The following is a 17,012-nucleotide window of genomic DNA, read 5'->3' as shown; positions in this document are numbered from 1 at the left end:
GTATAGAGAAGTTGATGGAAGCATTGTGGTTATCAAGAGCTGGGAGATCCATATCAGGAAGACCTTCCTGGGAAGAGCTATCTGCCATAAAATGCATATTCTTACAGCATTCAACTTCAATCACAGGCTTCAACTTACTCACAAAGGAATTCATTTCATGAGGGACTTCCTGGTCATCCAAAATATTCTGACCCCCCTGAGAAATATGCCTGAAATAACTTTTTTCTGGTCTGGTCTCAGTAATATCAGAACTCAACCTCTGTTTCTGCTTTACATGCTTATCAGGAACATTACTTATGTGGGAGGTTTTACTTGCCACTGCTGAGGAATCTACCTTCTTTAACCTGTTAGCATCATCATCAACCTGTTCTTTAGCTTGTGGTGTATTCAGAGCTACATCATTCTGAGTAACTAAAGCTACTTGCATTTGCTGAGGCACAGTTGCCTTCTTTCCAGCCTCTGCAAGCAATGAATCCTTATGTTTTAATTCTTCATTTTTACAAACTGAGAACCGTATAAGATTTTCCTTTGGTATCACATATGCATTCCGGCTGGCCTTTGCCAATGTACGCTTCAATCTGCCTGGTGAAAAATGGCTGCTCTTTTGGTCTACTTTCTGACTAACTTTATGAGGGCTGTCATTTTCAGCTTCTTTACCTTGTCTGTGACTACTTTTTCTGTTGTTTTTGTGCTGTATAATATTCTTCTGGTCTTGTTTTCTCTTGCTGCTGTCACATTGGTTTATCTCTGTTTGAGATTTTTTTGAAATACATTCTCCATACTGGCCATTTTCCTCTCTACAGGATTTTTCTGCATTTGCTTTGGAAAGGTTTTGAGAAGTCTTCCTCTTTATTGTTGGTTTGTTATCTTTCTCATTTGTATTCAGCAAGCCTTCCTGTAAAGCCAATACATCAGAAATGTTATCTTGGAATGGTAAATTTTCAGCACAATAAACTTCTGGTGGGATCTTGTTAACAGTTGAGCATGAGTCTGTTTTTTGTATTCCGCTTTCCACTTCTCCAATAATTTCTGAGAATGTTCCTTTATTTGTCTCTTGTTTTCTTGGATTCATTACATTACCCTGGTATGTCTTCCTGGAATCCTTAGCTTTACTTGTTCTATTCTGTTGCTCTACAGAATTTCCTGTAGGTAGCTGTTCTGTCTGATTCTGGAATAGCTGAGTTTCTGAGTCAGTAGTTACTGAAGTTTCACTATTCTCAGACTTAGAGAGCCTTTCTTTTGCATGCAAATTTGAATAAACTTCAGTCTTGCTTTTAATTTTTTCTTTATCCTTCTTAGAATATTTTACTTTTCTGAAATTTGGTAATATTTTGTCAGAATTGGCATTATTAATTTTATTTTGGTGCAATTTATAATTGCCTTTTGCTGTAACTGTGAGTAGTTCACTTGCATCACTGGCAGTCAACTCCATATCAGTATCATAGATAGTTTCTTCAGGCTTCATCTTGTCAGTAAAAAGCAGCTTGTTAAAATCTCTCTTACTTTCACTGTTAAATTTAAGAGGTGAAAGAATAAGGCAAGACAAGTCACTTGAACCTTCCTGCAAATTCCTATCATTGGCATTGCTGCTATTGTTGATGGTATGATGAGGCAGATTCAATGGCCTACATTTTTTATCAAAATCCCTTATATTAGATTGAGCTTTTGACTTACAAAGTACTGCATTTTTCTTTCTTTCAGTCACATTTTCATAGGATGGCAATAAACTACCATGCTCTGTAGGCTCCTCAGACTGTTCTAAGAATTGTGTATTTTGTACATGAGTTAGGAAGGCACTATTGCAACTTAATTCTGCACACAGTTGATTTTCTGCAAAGAGAAAAATTTCAGCAGCTTGGGGAAAGGAAGAATTGGGTGTAGTTACCTGCATGAAACTACTGAAGGCTGAACCAGAAGTATGGAAAATTATACTTTTTATTTTTAAACTGAATACACACATTCCATGGTTGGTCCTTAAAAATTCAGTAAACTGAAGCTAATTTCATAATTCACTGAAGTTGGACTTTTGAAATTGGACATAAATAGAACTATTTTTTTTATTACTACTTGAGCTATTATTTGGTTATCTTAGCTATGTAATTTCAACGAATATTATTTTATAAATTATTATCAGGACATCTATACTTATGGATGACATTTATTTTTCACTAGTTTATTATAGTTTATGAATCTTACTACATTGTCTGTATTGCACATTGAGCAATGAATTATTAAATACTAATTCTCAGAGAGCATGAAAAATAAATCACACAGAAATATATCATACCTTTCAAAAATCTATTCTTGTCAACCATTGGTTCTGTTTCAATGAACTTCTGATTATTTGTACCAGGAGATAAGAGCGATGCAAACTTGACTTGATCTGAATGCACTTCCTCTGTCAAATTAGTGGTACACTTGTAAGAATTTGATGCTTCACCCAGAGAAGAACCACCTTGCTGCTTTGCATTAGCTGTTGCAATGAAAGGAAGCTTTGCTGGCAATTCTACAGATCTGAAAAGAGAAAATTTTACTGGGAAGATTTTTATTACATTTTCCATCATGACATTCAATTGTTCAAAATGTTCCCTATAATAATGTATAATAGCTGAAAACAAGAACTCAAGTATGATATTGGGTTCTGTCTTGGGGCAAACGTATTTTTGATGACAGCGAATCCTGCTTTGGGCTGGTGAGATCACATGATACAAGCAGTGAGTTACTCAAACACAAGTTCTGTCTACTGGTCTCTCTCTAAATTCTGAGCTGCAAACAGGTCATTTCTGGATTAAACAGGAAATGGTTTCTCATTACCTCAAAACTACCTAGGACAAGGTGCAAAGATCAGCTGTAAGAGAAAGCCACAGACACTGAGCACCTCTGGCATTTCACACAAGCACCTACCGAGCTGACCGACATGCACTCCTGAGCTTGTCACCAGTAGGGCTGCTTGGGCCAGCTGACAGCGGAAAAGAACTCTGGAGATCCTTTCAAAAGAAGAACAGCAGGAAATACAAATAGTTAAATATTCTCTTGTGTTTTAAGTATTGGAAATATCCACAGGGAAAAAAAAACTACAAAATGAATGGGAAAAGGATACATGCACTGATGGAAGACACATGATAATCAAACACATGCAATAATTTTAAAGTGAAATATTTTGTTACAAAATTCATCAAAATATATAACCTACTTTTATCCCAAAGGGATGTACAGACTTTCTGAATGTAGCTATAACTCATACAAACTACATTATATATATAGAAGCCCAGAGCAACACTATGCAAGTTGAGAACAGACAACACAGTATTTTCCTTTTTTAAAATTAATTGTATTTTTTCCGTGATACAAGGACTAACATGGACTATGTTTTCTGGTTAAGTTTCCAGATGTAAGATATTCATTGCAGCACTATGCAAGGAAGGCAGGTAGCTTGCTCACTACATACTGAAGGGCAAACCTCTTTTTTTGTAACCACATGATTCTTCTTTCAGGCTAACTGATACTTAACTTTTAGATACTTTGGAAACCAGATTAAACCCTAAATTTTTAGTACAGTAAAATTAAATCTATTGTAATATACTGGTTCAATCCCAAGTTTTAAGGAATTGGGGTAAATGTTTTACAACACAATTAGTATTTCAACATTGCACTCAATTTGATGCTTTGAAAATCTTACCCTGGAAGATAAGTTCAATACAGCAAAGTTGAAAATATATCTTACCTCAGAAGGACTGCTTATTTCTATTGCAGTTAGGAGGTTTTCATTCAAAAATGCATCTATTCCAATAAGAGTTTTATTCTGCATATAAGAGAAAAAATATATTTTAAGTGGCAAGAAGAGACAAGATATAAAAGGTGAATCTATGCTGCGATTTTTTTTTACTTAATTGAGCACAAACTCGTCTCAATACCTATAAATATAAAGGTGAACCTGGGACTAAAATAGCTATAGATATACACACCGATAGAAAAAATAGTTCAAAAAAAGATACAAAAGAAAAATTAAATGTAAATATTATACTGTCAGGTGATACAACTTCACAAATCTGAGACATGTATTTTAAGCCACCACTTTAAGAAATAATATTAGGTTTCAAAGAAAGCTTAGTTTAGCTGCTCTAAGTTTAAATAACAATATTTGCAGCATACCAAACAGGTTAGTTTTTGACGAAGCGAGATGTTATGAAGCTGCAGTTTTTCTACTTCCTTCTGAAGAAAAATCTTCTCATTCTTTAGTTTGCGAGAATTTTCTTTTTCAACACTCAAAGCCACAGCCAATGCTTTGTTATTTTGTTGTAAAGATACTTTAAACATAGATGAGTTATCTAAAGGAGACAAAGTAATATTATTTTCAACAGCTTCAATTCCAGGCCCTCTCTTTGTGAACTATCATATATGACAACATTTTTATCTGTAGGTTCTGGTGCTACAGCAGCAAAGCCTAACACTTTCCAATATAAAACAGTTTATGTAGCTGTCATTCTGATGACTACTCTGTCTGTTTCAAGTTTATTTCATGCATAGATTCTGCTCTAGTTTGGATTTTTAAAAATAAGGTTATTTTAAGAAGAAAACATTTAAAAACGGATAATTTCACAGGCATAAAAATGTTTAATAATATTTTAAAAATTATTAATTTTACAAATTAAAATGTTCAAACATTCGCATAATAAATGTGAGTTTTGACAACATAAAGAAAAAAGCTTTATATTAAAAATATATATTTCCACTGTCTTTATGAAAACCTACCTATACTTATCTGTTACAGAATGGTTGTAACGGGCAGAATTTCAGCTGATCACGTAAAATACAATTACTATTCCTTTTGAAGCCATACATACATTCTAAGTACAGTATACAGCTTCCGTTTTATTTTAACAGGACTTACTTATTAATTTAGTTTTGATTTTAGAAGCTAAAGAAGCATTCCATTTTGCAGCTTGTAATGCTCCATCCCTCTTCTTCATCCATCCTTTAGCAGCATTTGAGGTGAACACAGCAGACGACGATTTAGCAGTTGCACCTTTATCCATCCTCAACATGAATCTGAACACCATCAAGGGGAATGTCCAAATAAATAAATGGTCTTTCTGACACTTTTCGAAACTGAGTTTATTACGTCTTGAGAGGATTTCTGAGTCTGAAGTTGAAAGAATTGCTTCAGTCTTCACCTTTGTTCAGTTAATTAAAGCAGATTAATGAATTAACACAATGAGACATTAACAGAGAGAAACACAATACTTAACTAGTAAACCTTGAAACCTGAAAAGATTATAGATTTTTTAGCTTGTCTATTCTCTCACGATAACTATCCGAGTTTACATACAAAAGGGGAAAAGCCCCAGGTTCTACCGTTTCACATTACGACCAGACAGGCTTGTGCTTTTTCAGACAGATTTAAAACTGACGCATTTAAATGAACCGCACTTCAAACGGTGCAAAGCTAACCCCAAAGCGACCGAGAGGGAGAAGCAGAGACCGTCGTGCCGGCGGAGGTGCGTGAGGGCGGGGTCGCGCCCCGGAGAGGCCCCGCCCGTCCCCGGAGCCCTCGGAGCCTTCAGGGCCCTCAGGGCCAACAGCCGCGCTCGCGCCAGGGGCCGCCGCGAGGCGGCGCCGTTGGGCCGGCGCGTGCGGGGCCGGGCCGGGCGGGGCTCCCGGAGCCGGGAGCGGCCGGCGGTGCGGGGCTCGCCCGGTGCGGAATGTGCCGCGGTAAAAGAGCTCAGCTCGGCTTTCTCCTTCGGCCAAGGACGTTTCAGAAGTGGTAAAATAGCCATCATTAACCGCTAATCCACGGTTCCGGCTCTTTAGTGACATCTCTGAGTGGTTTAAAAAGGGAGTTGGGTATTTGTAACTTCCCAGCTACGTATCTTTGAAAACCATTTTCAATACCAACCATTAATAACATACAATTAAATTTTAAAAAATAGACATTAAGGATATGAATGCTTAGCATCAATCTCAGTGTACTGTGAGGAAGGGAGTAGAAAACTCCAGATACGCCAGAGTTTGAGATGTTTGGCTTTCAGTTCCAAGACTTCCTTTAAGTTTAAGGGAGAAAAACATGTAATTCCTTCTCAGTGGCAAGTTAAATTTCTTTCTGGCTGATTTTGAGCCATTAGTAATACATGGAATAACAATGTATAGACAGACATCAGGGTAGTTAGGAAGAGAGCTGTGATAAATTCACAGCCTAGCAGATTATATGCTGCCTGCATACCTACAGACTTGGAAGGGCAGGAAGTCTCTGACAACAGAATCTGAGCAAGCCCAGTTTTAATGTGGTTCAGGTAATATCAGGACTGTGAACTGCATGAAGTACTTCAGTCTAATTAAATGCTTTTCTCCAAAACCTCTTTTAAGTCCAAAAGCCTTTTAACACTCTCTTCACATACATTCTCTTTTACTGGCTACTTGTGCCCAGTTCTACCATTAGCTCAGGTGGACATTAATTGCTAAATTTGATCCAGGAACTGGTAATTTTAGAGTAAGCTGAATTAATGTTTTTTTTTTTTTTGAGATTTACAGAGATTCAGAAGGTTGAAATAAAAAGCATCAGCTTCTGTAATGCAGTAATCATCACAAAAACCTTACCTTGCTGTGTGTCCACATTACAATATTCTATAAAGTAAGTCAAAGGAATCACACACTGAATATAAGTAGCATTATGTGAAAATGGATCTTCATGAACTTACAATTTTCATAATCTGCTCTAAACAGCATCTAGAGAGGCCCTCACTTCTACCTTTTTTAGTGAATGATGTATGACAGAGTTTCTCAGTGTGGCCCTGAAGGTGCAAAACCCTTAAAATACAGCTTTGATCCAGCACACCTCATATACCTTTGGTATGTTTTCCCTTACAAGGAAACTTGGAAGTGACTGTAGCCACTATAAAACTCTGGCCAAATAAAAGAGCAAATAACCTTACATAACTTTAGAAACAGAAAACCAATCTAATAGAACTTACCTCCTCCTCCTTTCCACAAGGCAGTGTTTTCCTCCAGATCTAACAATGAGTTTTCATTTCCTCCAATTCCACAACGGTCTCAAGTCTTGAAGAGGCAATCACCAATTTGCTTCCATTTAGTGTTAATGTCACTACTGTGGGCAATTAATTTAAAATAAAATGTGAAGTATTGCATTTCCACCCATGGTCATACTTTCCTTTACACTTCACTGAGGAACTCCCACGCTGGAACACTTCACATGTACAAATCTCCAGTTAATTGCCAGCTACTCAAAGTAGGGAAGAACTTAAAGCACTGCCAAGTTTCACAGCCTATATATCTTAAATGTATATTAAGAGCAGAATTATGAGTTTCAGTCACTTGGGATCCTATGACTGGTCTTTGAACTGAATAGAAATGAAAAGTAGTGAGGGAAAGACACGCAGACTCGTATGAAAGCTCTAATCATGTGGGAACTGAACTTGTATTTTACTGGATACATACATATTTATGTCTGAGAAGAATCTTGGTTGAGGAATTAATCCTGTAGTGCCTAATACAGTGTGAGCTATGACCAAAGCACTTCTGGTGAGTAGATTATGTAGAACAGCTTCTCTCTTTCTGGATTTTCTTATGTCCAACAAGACTTGAGCTCATGATACAGCTTTTCCTGAAATGATAGTATTAAGAACCTATCTTCCTCTAATCACACCACTTCTTGCACAAGCTTAATGAAAAATCCATTTCTTAATGCCTCTTCCCCGCCATCAAATTTGACTGAAATTGGTGAAGTGAAACACAAATATATAGAGGATGAGTATGTAAACCTAGCTTCCTTGGGAAACTAGCAAACACCAAAACAAAAACATCCCTGTGTTCATTTCCCAAAACACATGGCTCAAAAGGCACTTTGCTTGTGGGAGCTGGTTATGCTGCACACTTCTATGCCAAGTAAATGCTGTACTAAGCCTGAATGGTAATGATAATTCACATGGCTAAATCTGAGGTCTAAGACCTATTGCATTGATAAATAAACCTGGCTTCTAGATACACTCTTGGTCAAGAACTGTCCAGGAGAGCCTTGGTGCTAGGCATGCCCTTCTCTCTCTTTGCTGCAATTGGAGCATGATTAGATGCCAAGAAAAATGAAATGTGTTTATTTTATGGCTTTACGAAATAGCCTGAACTGCCATTTGAATGCAAATCTGCATTAAGATTAAAAGAAGTGAGTTTTAAGTAGTAAGTGATCATTCAGAGTTACACAATTTCAAAAAGAATTGATTATCCCCGTACTAGGACCAGATGATGATTTATATGATTTATTTGCCTCTTTCCTCTTCATCTGACTGAAGGGAAGTCTGAATTGAAAGTTTATGGTCCTAAATACTAACTGAAAACACAGTAGTCCAAGAATATTTAGGTAATCTCAAAAATAAAAATGTAGTAACAGACCAGAATAAAGCAAGTGACACAGCTGGAACTGTAGTTGCTGTGTGTTACATATCATTTGGTCTGACTGTCTTGCAAGTGAGCCTGTAGTTGAAGTTTTAAATACCTTTAATTGGTGACAAAACACCTCAAAAAGGAAATTAGGAGTAAAAAATTAGGGTGATACAAGATGGAAATCAATAGGAATTGCAAATATAACTGAGTAAACTGTTTAAATACAATGTAGGCACATTTCTTATATGTGCAGTGTACAGTTAAGTAAGTGGATTTTTACTGCACTTCAGATAGCAATAAAAGTACATTGTTAATATCTGGGATTTAGTTATCTCATTATATAGTAAATATAATATATAAAATATTATATATTTTATATATATTATATATTCTAAACATATAACAGCTCATACCTTCCAGAAAGTCTGCACAAATCCAGAGTTTGGCGCTGTTTTTTGCACTCCTAGTTACTTGGCAGTTGTATTCAAAAGAATAGTTTCTTACTGTATGATTGGGCCAAAAAAAAAAATTTTGTAAGCAAATAAAAGAGAATTAAATGGGAACTAGACATAATGTTGCAATTAAAAAAAAAAAATTAGCTGCATTTTAGAAATATTTTTCATGTATATAAACTTTGTGTAATGAGGCTGAGACAAAAGTGTAAGAACCTATTTTCACCTTTTTATTGTTTATTGCATGCATTTTGATGACCACACAACTATATTTCAGACAAGGAATTTAACAGGACACTTTCTGAATGTCTTTTTAAAATGACTGTATGAGGGTGATGCATCTTGCCTGCATTACTGAATCACAGAATCATCAAGGTTGGAAGAGACCTTCAAGATCCTCTGCCATCAACCCAGCAGCACCATGTCAGGAGTCAGCTCAAGCTGCTGTCAGACCGAGAGCTGCCCTGCTGAGAAGGGCTTGGGGGCAGCTGGTGGAGGAGAGGCTGGCCATGACCCAGCCATGGGCACTCCCAGCCCAGAAAGCCAAACGTGCCCTGGGCTGCATCCAGAGCCCCGTGGGCAGCAGGGCAAGGCAGGGGATTCTGTCCCTCTGCTCTGAGATCCCACCAGGAACCCTGCATCAGCTCTGGGGCCAGCACAGGAGGGACAGGGACCTGGTGGAGTGAGTCCAGAGGAGGCCACCAAGAGATGAGAGAAATGGAGCACTTCTCTTTTGAGGAAAGGCGAGAGAATTGCGTTTGTTCAGTCTGGGGAAGAAAAGGCTTTGGGGTGACCTAACTGCAGCCTTCTAGTACCTTCAAGGAATTTACAGGAAAGATGAACAATAGTATTTATATGAGCATGTAGTGCCAGGACAAGAGGAAACGCGCTCAAATTGAAAGAGAACAAGTTTATATTAGCTATTAGGGGAAAAAAAATTCTTTTCTGTGAGGGTGGTGAGGCACTGGAACAGGTAGCCCAGGGAAGCTGCGGATGCCCCACCCGTATTCAAGGTGGGATATCGCTGGAAGTAGATGATCTTCAAGGTCCCCTTCCAAGCCAAACCATTCTAAGATTCTTACTATGGAGACTATAGAAACAGCAATAGAATCAAACCCCCTCTGAGTAAACCCGTACTTATAATAAAAAAAAAAAAAGAAAAATTAAGCACGGTTTGCGCCTTACAGAGCAGCCGACTGCAGGCGGGTCAGCCACACTCGGGAGGGCGCCTGAGGGAGCCCCTGCCGGCAGCGCCGGGAGCAGCGGCAGCCTCGGGCTGGCCCGAGGCAGGGACTCCAGGGAGGGGGTGGCGCGGCCGGGCCACACCGGCTGCCCCTCTGCCGTCCCGGCCCGGCCCGGCCCGGCCCGCTGCCATTTTGCGGAGCAGCGGCGCGCAGGTAACGCGGAGCGCCGGCCCGGCCGGGCCCTGGGAGCCGCCCCCGCTGCTCCGGGACGAGGGCGCGCGGCGGTTTCCGCTCCTGGGCGGAGCAGCGCCTCGGGGGCTGGGAGGGGGAGCGAGCGGCCCGGGAAGTTAAAGCGGCCCTAATTAAAGATCGGATTTTAAAGAAGCCACGGTGTCATTGGTTCAAAAAGAACTGCATTTTTAGTGCTGTGAACTATGATCAGGATTTTCCAGGTTGTCCTTCCAGAGCTCTAGTCGAACATCCTCACCACGTAACTCTGCTTGCCCATTTGTCTCGAAAGAGTAAGCTTTGTGTTTCCTAGCAAAGTAAAACGCCATAGATTGTTACACTAAAGGTGCGGAATATTTGGCTACTTACTTCACTAGATCTCCAGAACTGTTTTTAAAGTAGGATCCTGTTACAGATGTGCGAGAGCTGAGCTATTGCTTAGGTCTTGTATGTGATACGTTAAGTCTGTAGCTGGCATTAGTTTGATTTCTATTTGTATTTGGTTTAGGTTTGAATAGCTCACAATGACATCGCCATTGGCAAATGCAATGGAAAAGGGCAAGGTTGAAGATGTCCAGGATAATCTATGACTGGATGTGCGAGGCTGTTTATACACAGCCAGGCGCGAGTCTCTGTGCCACTCTAAGGATTCCCTGCTGGTGTTCATGTTTAGTGGACGCTTTCCTCTGAAAGTGGATGAATCAGGTAAATACATTGAAGCTCTAAAGACCACATTCTGATGGTGGAGTTCTTTGGCAAATACATGCTTTTATATATATTTATGCATCTTATGCTGAGCATCAGTTGGCTTCTAATTCCAGATTGTAAAACAATTCTGCATGCATGACTTTATATGTACAGGTAGTTCATCTGAATTCCACAAGTCTATTTGTGCTTGCAAATACACACATTTGTACAGTGCCATGTCCCTGTCCAAACTGTGGCTTTGGAATGTACTTCTTCAGTAAGAATACAAAAATAGATAAAACTGAAGTTGTCAGAGTGTTTGGCATTTATCTTGAGTCTGTCTGTGAACCCCTATAATCTCCAGAGGCATCTCATTCCCTCTGTTCATTACATAAAGAGATTTGGGTCTGATCTTTGTTTCAGACAGTAAAAATTGCATTTTTCACCACCATGGCTTGATATAAAAGTTTGAATAAAACTATTCATGGGTCAAATTTCACACTTGTTTGTGACTTAGAAATCCTGCCAAAGTAGATCCAGTTAAAAGAGACAATGGATGAAGAACAGTAATTCCTTATTGCATACATAAAACTGTTTAAAATACCCAAAATGTTTAACATAAGGAGTTTTCATAACACAGCAGGACTTGCTACCATCTTTCACAGTTGCAGTGAACAGCCTGTTTGTACAGACCGTATGGTTTGGTTGGTTTTTGTGGGGTCCTTGAGCCCTGCAGGCAAAGGAGAGAAAAGAAACAAACACAGTATAACTTGAGCAATATTCAGGGTAGGTTTGACTAGATGTGTACTGGAACTGATACTGATTTTAACCCTTTTAAATGGTCCAAAAGCAAAACTGAACAGATCCCTGCAACAGTAAGTAAAGAGTGATTTCTCTGAAACTCCAAAGAAATGTTTACTGCACTAAGAATTTTATCTGCAAATAATAAATATTCTAGGAAAACAAAATACCATTTTAAAAGAGTAAAGACAGTATGCTTACTCCTCCTCAGTAAAACCAGCACAGAAGTTTTGTACAAAAGGCTGTACTTGATGACTGGGTAAAGTATTTTAAATAACTTAATATTTTCAGGAGCATGTTTTAATTGATCGAGATGGAAATTTGTTTAAGTACCTTTTGGATTATCTTCATGGAGACGTTCAGATTCCTGAAGATGAAAAAGTTAGAACTGCACTGTAGGAGGAAGCAGATTATTTTGGAATCCCTTATCCATACAGTCTGTCTGATCATTTGGCTAATGAAATGGAATTAAACTCTTCAAGGTCCAATAGAGCTTAAAAAGGTCCTGACATTTCTTAACATTTTTGATGCTGAACTCTCCAACTCATGCCATTCTTTAGCATCAAACACTAAAGCTACAGAATGTCCAAGTTAGCACTTCTTAGTGATCACACTAAATCATGAGTAAATTCAGAGTTTTAGGTTAAGAAATCCTAGAGTTGATAATGCAGTCAGTATGATTAAGGACACCAGCTTTTACCATCATTGCAATACAGCAACAGTTGAAATGTGAGTGTTGTACATGCAAGTCTGCTGTAGAACTTGTGTAGTAGGAAGGAAATTTAGTTTCCTATATGGCTTCAAATCTTGAAGTTAGATTTGATCCCTTCAAGTTGCTTAGGATGGGTTTCTTTTTCAGTTTTACAAATTATTCCTAAAACTTGTAAGACAAAATGTACTTTGACATTTCTTTAGAATGAGAAAGGAGAAAAGATAATTAGTGTATTATTTGAAATCCTAAGGTTTTAGAGTATTGTAACTTAAAAGCTAATTCTAACTAACTGGCAGGAAATTAACTCATACTACCAGCTCTGGCTGTGCTATTCCTGACAGTCATCTATGTTCTCTTAGCAAGTTATTTGTCTCTGTGTTTCACATTCTGCCTTACTCATTTCTTTTTGAAAAGTGTAAAACAATTCCAGGCCTTTCAGTTTCTCTGCATGTTAAGGAGCCACCTTGCCTTTAACTATTTCTATTGCCTTTCTGAACCTCTTAGTTTCACAACATTGTCTGGTAACATCAGATAAGAAATAACTGCAGATGTTATTCTAGAAAAAACTATATCCTTGATTTACTTAAAAGAGCTCACTGGTACAGTTAAGAAAGCTTAAATATAAAAGCTTATTTAACTAAAAATACTGCATTCTTATAAATATTCTATATATTTTATGTTTTTTCTAGGCTTTGTTGGATTTCTGTGATTCTTAACATTTAGTTTGCACCAAGCCTACAGTTTGGCTGCTGCAGTATCTCAACACTTCTGAAGCAAGCTGTGAAAGTAAAATTATTGGTGTGTATGCCACAGGAGCTGATGGGACTGATGCAATTAGTAAGGCACTAGGAATGAAAATTCATGGTAAAAGCATGTACAAAAGGTAAGGTGACTGTCAAACATGAAAGCACTATGAAGTGAGAAAAAATACATATTATAACTATGCCTAAATATTATCACATGTAGCATAATGCAGCATTATTGTACTATAAATCTGTGGAAGGAATCTTTCCAACTCCCAAAGCAGCTGGATAATAGCATGGCCACATTAAACAAATAAGATAAAAACTAAACATGGAGGTTAAGAATTTGAGAGAGTACACACAAGGTGGTTAGCATGCAGCTGCTGTAAGTTCTTATTCTGCTTGACTTAATATTTTTAAAATATAATTAAAACAACAATGAAAAATTAATTATATATAAAATTATATATAAATTATAATTTAAAATTAATTATATATTTAAACTATATATAATTATATATAATTAATTATAATTAAAAATTAATTATCTAATATTTAAACTAAATACAGTTAATAAATCCCCATACAGAAAAACCTCCAGAAATATTTGCAAAGTTGGTTGTGATTCATGCACTTCTTTTCTGCAGTCTTCTAAGACAGCTGAACACTGAGAACAAAAGATGAAAGGAAATGGCTTTAATTCTTTAAAGAACGTGTACAGCTGTACTACACTATTAATGTATTTAAACATGGCAGTAACTGGAAGTTATTGGCAGACCTGTACTTACAACTGGAAGCAGTTGGTCTTTGTCACTCTCACAGTGCAGTATCAGAAGTGTCACTGTGCATCTTTTGATTAAGATAGAGCTCTTGATGCTTCATCATCTTCATAATTAGGATGCATATCTTCCTGAATTTAGGCTGGGAACATTAATATTTATTCCAATGGTATTTGGCAACATATGAGGTATCTGTTCTCCTACTGTGTATTCTAGAAAAATAGGTTTTACATAATTAATTCTGTAATTATTCTTCTATGAACATCTATCCTTTCATGAATATCCAATTTTAGCAATAGGCATTCACAGGAGGATTAGAACCTCTTATTTGAATTAAAAAAAAAATCAGAGTAACATTTTCCTTTCTGCTTTATAAAACATTTACTGCTAAGTCCTTACAGTTAGGATTTAGTAAAAAGAATGATATATTTCACCAATGGTACATTTCTAAGGACTTAGCTATCTAATCATATAACTGTTACCTTTAAAATAATATTCCTAGAGAAGCTGGAAATAACATCCAATACATCTGGAGCTATTACTCAGTAGTTGAGCTGAAAAGATGATGGATGCTTTCGATGCCTGGGAAGGGAGAGGTAGAGTAATAATTTTTTATTTCAGTATTACTGCTTTTTAACATAAAAATAAGAAAAAAATATTTGCCAACTAAGAATAATAAAAACCTCTGCATAAACTTTCATAACATTGTAAAATAGTAGTGGCTCTTTGGAGGGAAGAGGATGTTTTATGGGATATTCCAGAGAGGGGACAGAAATTGACATGAATGAAGCAGCATGCTGGCTATCAGCAATGCTCATGTCAGCAGGTTGAGAGCTGAAATTCTGCATAATAAAATACATGTATTCATGTATTTAGTCAGGTGTAAATATGCATGGCTGAGTTCTCTCAGCTCATCAGTACAATGCTGCTATGAAATGCAGGTGTTAGCTACTGGAGAGTGCCTCAGGAGCTGATTGAATGTCGGACTCTGGAAGAACACCCTCTGAGAGGGAGTTTGCATCATATGCCTCCAGTTTATAAAAGGTACGCTGATTTGCATAGGTGGCATAAAATTAATTAACAAATACAGTGCCATCTTCCCCCCCCCCTATAATTTCAGGTTCCTTAAGTATCTGTGCATGTTGAGATTTCTCTGGGTTTTTTTAATTTACATTTTTATAAAACCTCATAGAGTTCTTAATTGCACAACTGAACTTGCTAGAGAAAAATTATGGGTTTTTTTTAGGCTGCTGAGAAACCTCTGGCAAGGAGTAACTTGAAAAACTAGAGAGCAATATTAGTTAAATGGACTGCTAAACCAGAAATTTAGGTGAAAACTTTAAAAGGTTAACTGATTTTCACATCTGTGAGATGTATTCTTCTACAAGGAATTTCTAGAACTTCCTCTCTGCAGTTTTATGGTGATATTTGTGATTATACTCCATTCTCCACACATTACCTAAAAGCAGCATTTTGCTAGCACAGTCACCAGAGCCAGCCTACAGCCACTTCACTGCTACAGTTTTATCTAAGAGTGGCAGAAGAGATTGATGGTTCTAGTCACAGAAAGGCAGCCCTGATTGTAGTGATGAACTGTTGGGAGCACTAATTCATGCTTCTTACACTGTCATTTAAACCTATTTGTGAAAGGCTGTTGCTGGTATGTTTTGTAATAATGTTATAAAAATAACAATTTACATATATGGTTCATTTTTTAAAATTGAAGTTCTTTGTTTTACAGATGATTAATTGACTGTACTGAAGTAGAAAGCTGTTTACCATGTAAAGTAGGTCTCCAGCCAATTAGATTCTCAGGTCCCTCAATAAGTACCCACATAAAAGTCAAGAATTCATCTTCATTAAAGATAGCTGCTTGCAATGCTTCACATTCTGCAGCAATTCTTATATGACCCCATAGTGAAAGTCTGATGCTGCACAAAGAAGTTTCTCAAACCACTCCACAACACGCACACCAGTGCCCAGTAAGTCCCAGGCTCCCTGAGGAAGGCAGAGTGCTGGCAATGGGCCACTGAGCCAAATGCCATTCCAGCTGCAGGGAGTAAGAAGCCTGTGAACAACCGTGCAGTGAAGGTGAAAAGGACTCCGCTTTTCTTGTGACACCATCTCAGTCACCACCTTCTGCATCCAGTAAAACAAGTGAACAGGACAGCGCTGAAATTCCTACAGTGCTAAACACGAAAGAACCAGCTGTATTAGCAGAAAGTATTACCCTTAAGAATGATAAAGGGTGTAATGTTTGACTCAGTCTGACAGACTGGACAGCTCTACATTATATGGCTGAAGAAGAGGTCATTATCTCAATGTGATCCTTTATTCAAGATTAGGTAGAAAATTGTGATGAAAAAGATAATGAAAAGGACAGGAAGAAATTGTTTTAAGAGCATTGAAATGTGTTTTCTGCTTTATTTCTAGGTATTTTTTAGATGTTGGTAAGGAAAGAAGAAAAACGGATTAAAAAATCACTTAAGCACATGCAGTTTAACATTCCAGTAACTCCCATTTGTATTTCGTTGCGCCGTACTGTAAAGTGAGTACTTGCACAACATAAAAAACCTCTTTATCAACTTTAACTACAGTGAGCCTCAATTTGTACCTTGAAATGGGGGGAAGAACAGATAAAAGTAAGTAGCTTTTATTAGACTGAAGTTGGCCACAAGTGTACAACATATGCATGCTGCAGAGACACGGGAAGTTGAATGCACTTACTGGCACTTCTGATGAGGGTAAATCACCATTTTGCTCTTACTAGCAATGCAAGGGATCACCTGTGCTTGTACACTGAGTGAAAATTCAGAAACACAGGAAGGGAAGAAGTGTGCTGTGGGAATAAAAAGGCTGCTCTCTCTGGAGAGACACCCATTTACAGACACATACAATACTGTGGTGTGATTTGCCACTAGGGCAAGGCTGGTGCAGCTGTGGCATTTTGTGTCACACTGCTAGGGGATGGCTTTTCTGGGGCTGCAGGGTCTGAGTTACACCTGGCCTTCCATGTCCTTCTGCAGGTCCTTTCA

At 37.8% G+C, this 17,012-nt stretch overlaps 1 protein-coding gene across 1 annotated transcript; it reads left to right on the top strand.

Annotated features, from left to right (window-relative positions):
• The first annotated feature begins 10,803 nt into the window (after positions 1-10,803).
• Positions 10,804-16,375, top strand: KCTD18 (potassium channel tetramerization domain containing 18). Its single transcript, XM_030952396.1, is given in 12 exon segments — positions 10,804-10,960; positions 12,035-12,042; positions 12,044-12,231; positions 12,233-12,245; positions 13,145-13,338; positions 14,480-14,532; positions 14,535-14,573; positions 14,919-15,021; positions 15,719-15,930; positions 15,933-16,031; positions 16,034-16,081; positions 16,084-16,375. Coding segments are annotated over 12 exon segments (1,269 nt in total). The 3' UTR covers positions 16,239-16,375.
• Positions 16,376-17,012: the final 637 nt, after the last annotated feature.

Source organism: Camarhynchus parvulus, chromosome 7 (assembly GCF_901933205.1).
Source record: "Camarhynchus parvulus chromosome 7, STF_HiC, whole genome shotgun sequence".
In the NCBI taxonomy this organism is placed as follows: Eukaryota; Metazoa; Chordata; class Aves; order Passeriformes; family Thraupidae; genus Camarhynchus; species Camarhynchus parvulus.
The sequence above is the reverse complement of the archived record's forward strand: the minus strand, read 5'-3'. Positions and strand labels throughout refer to the sequence as shown.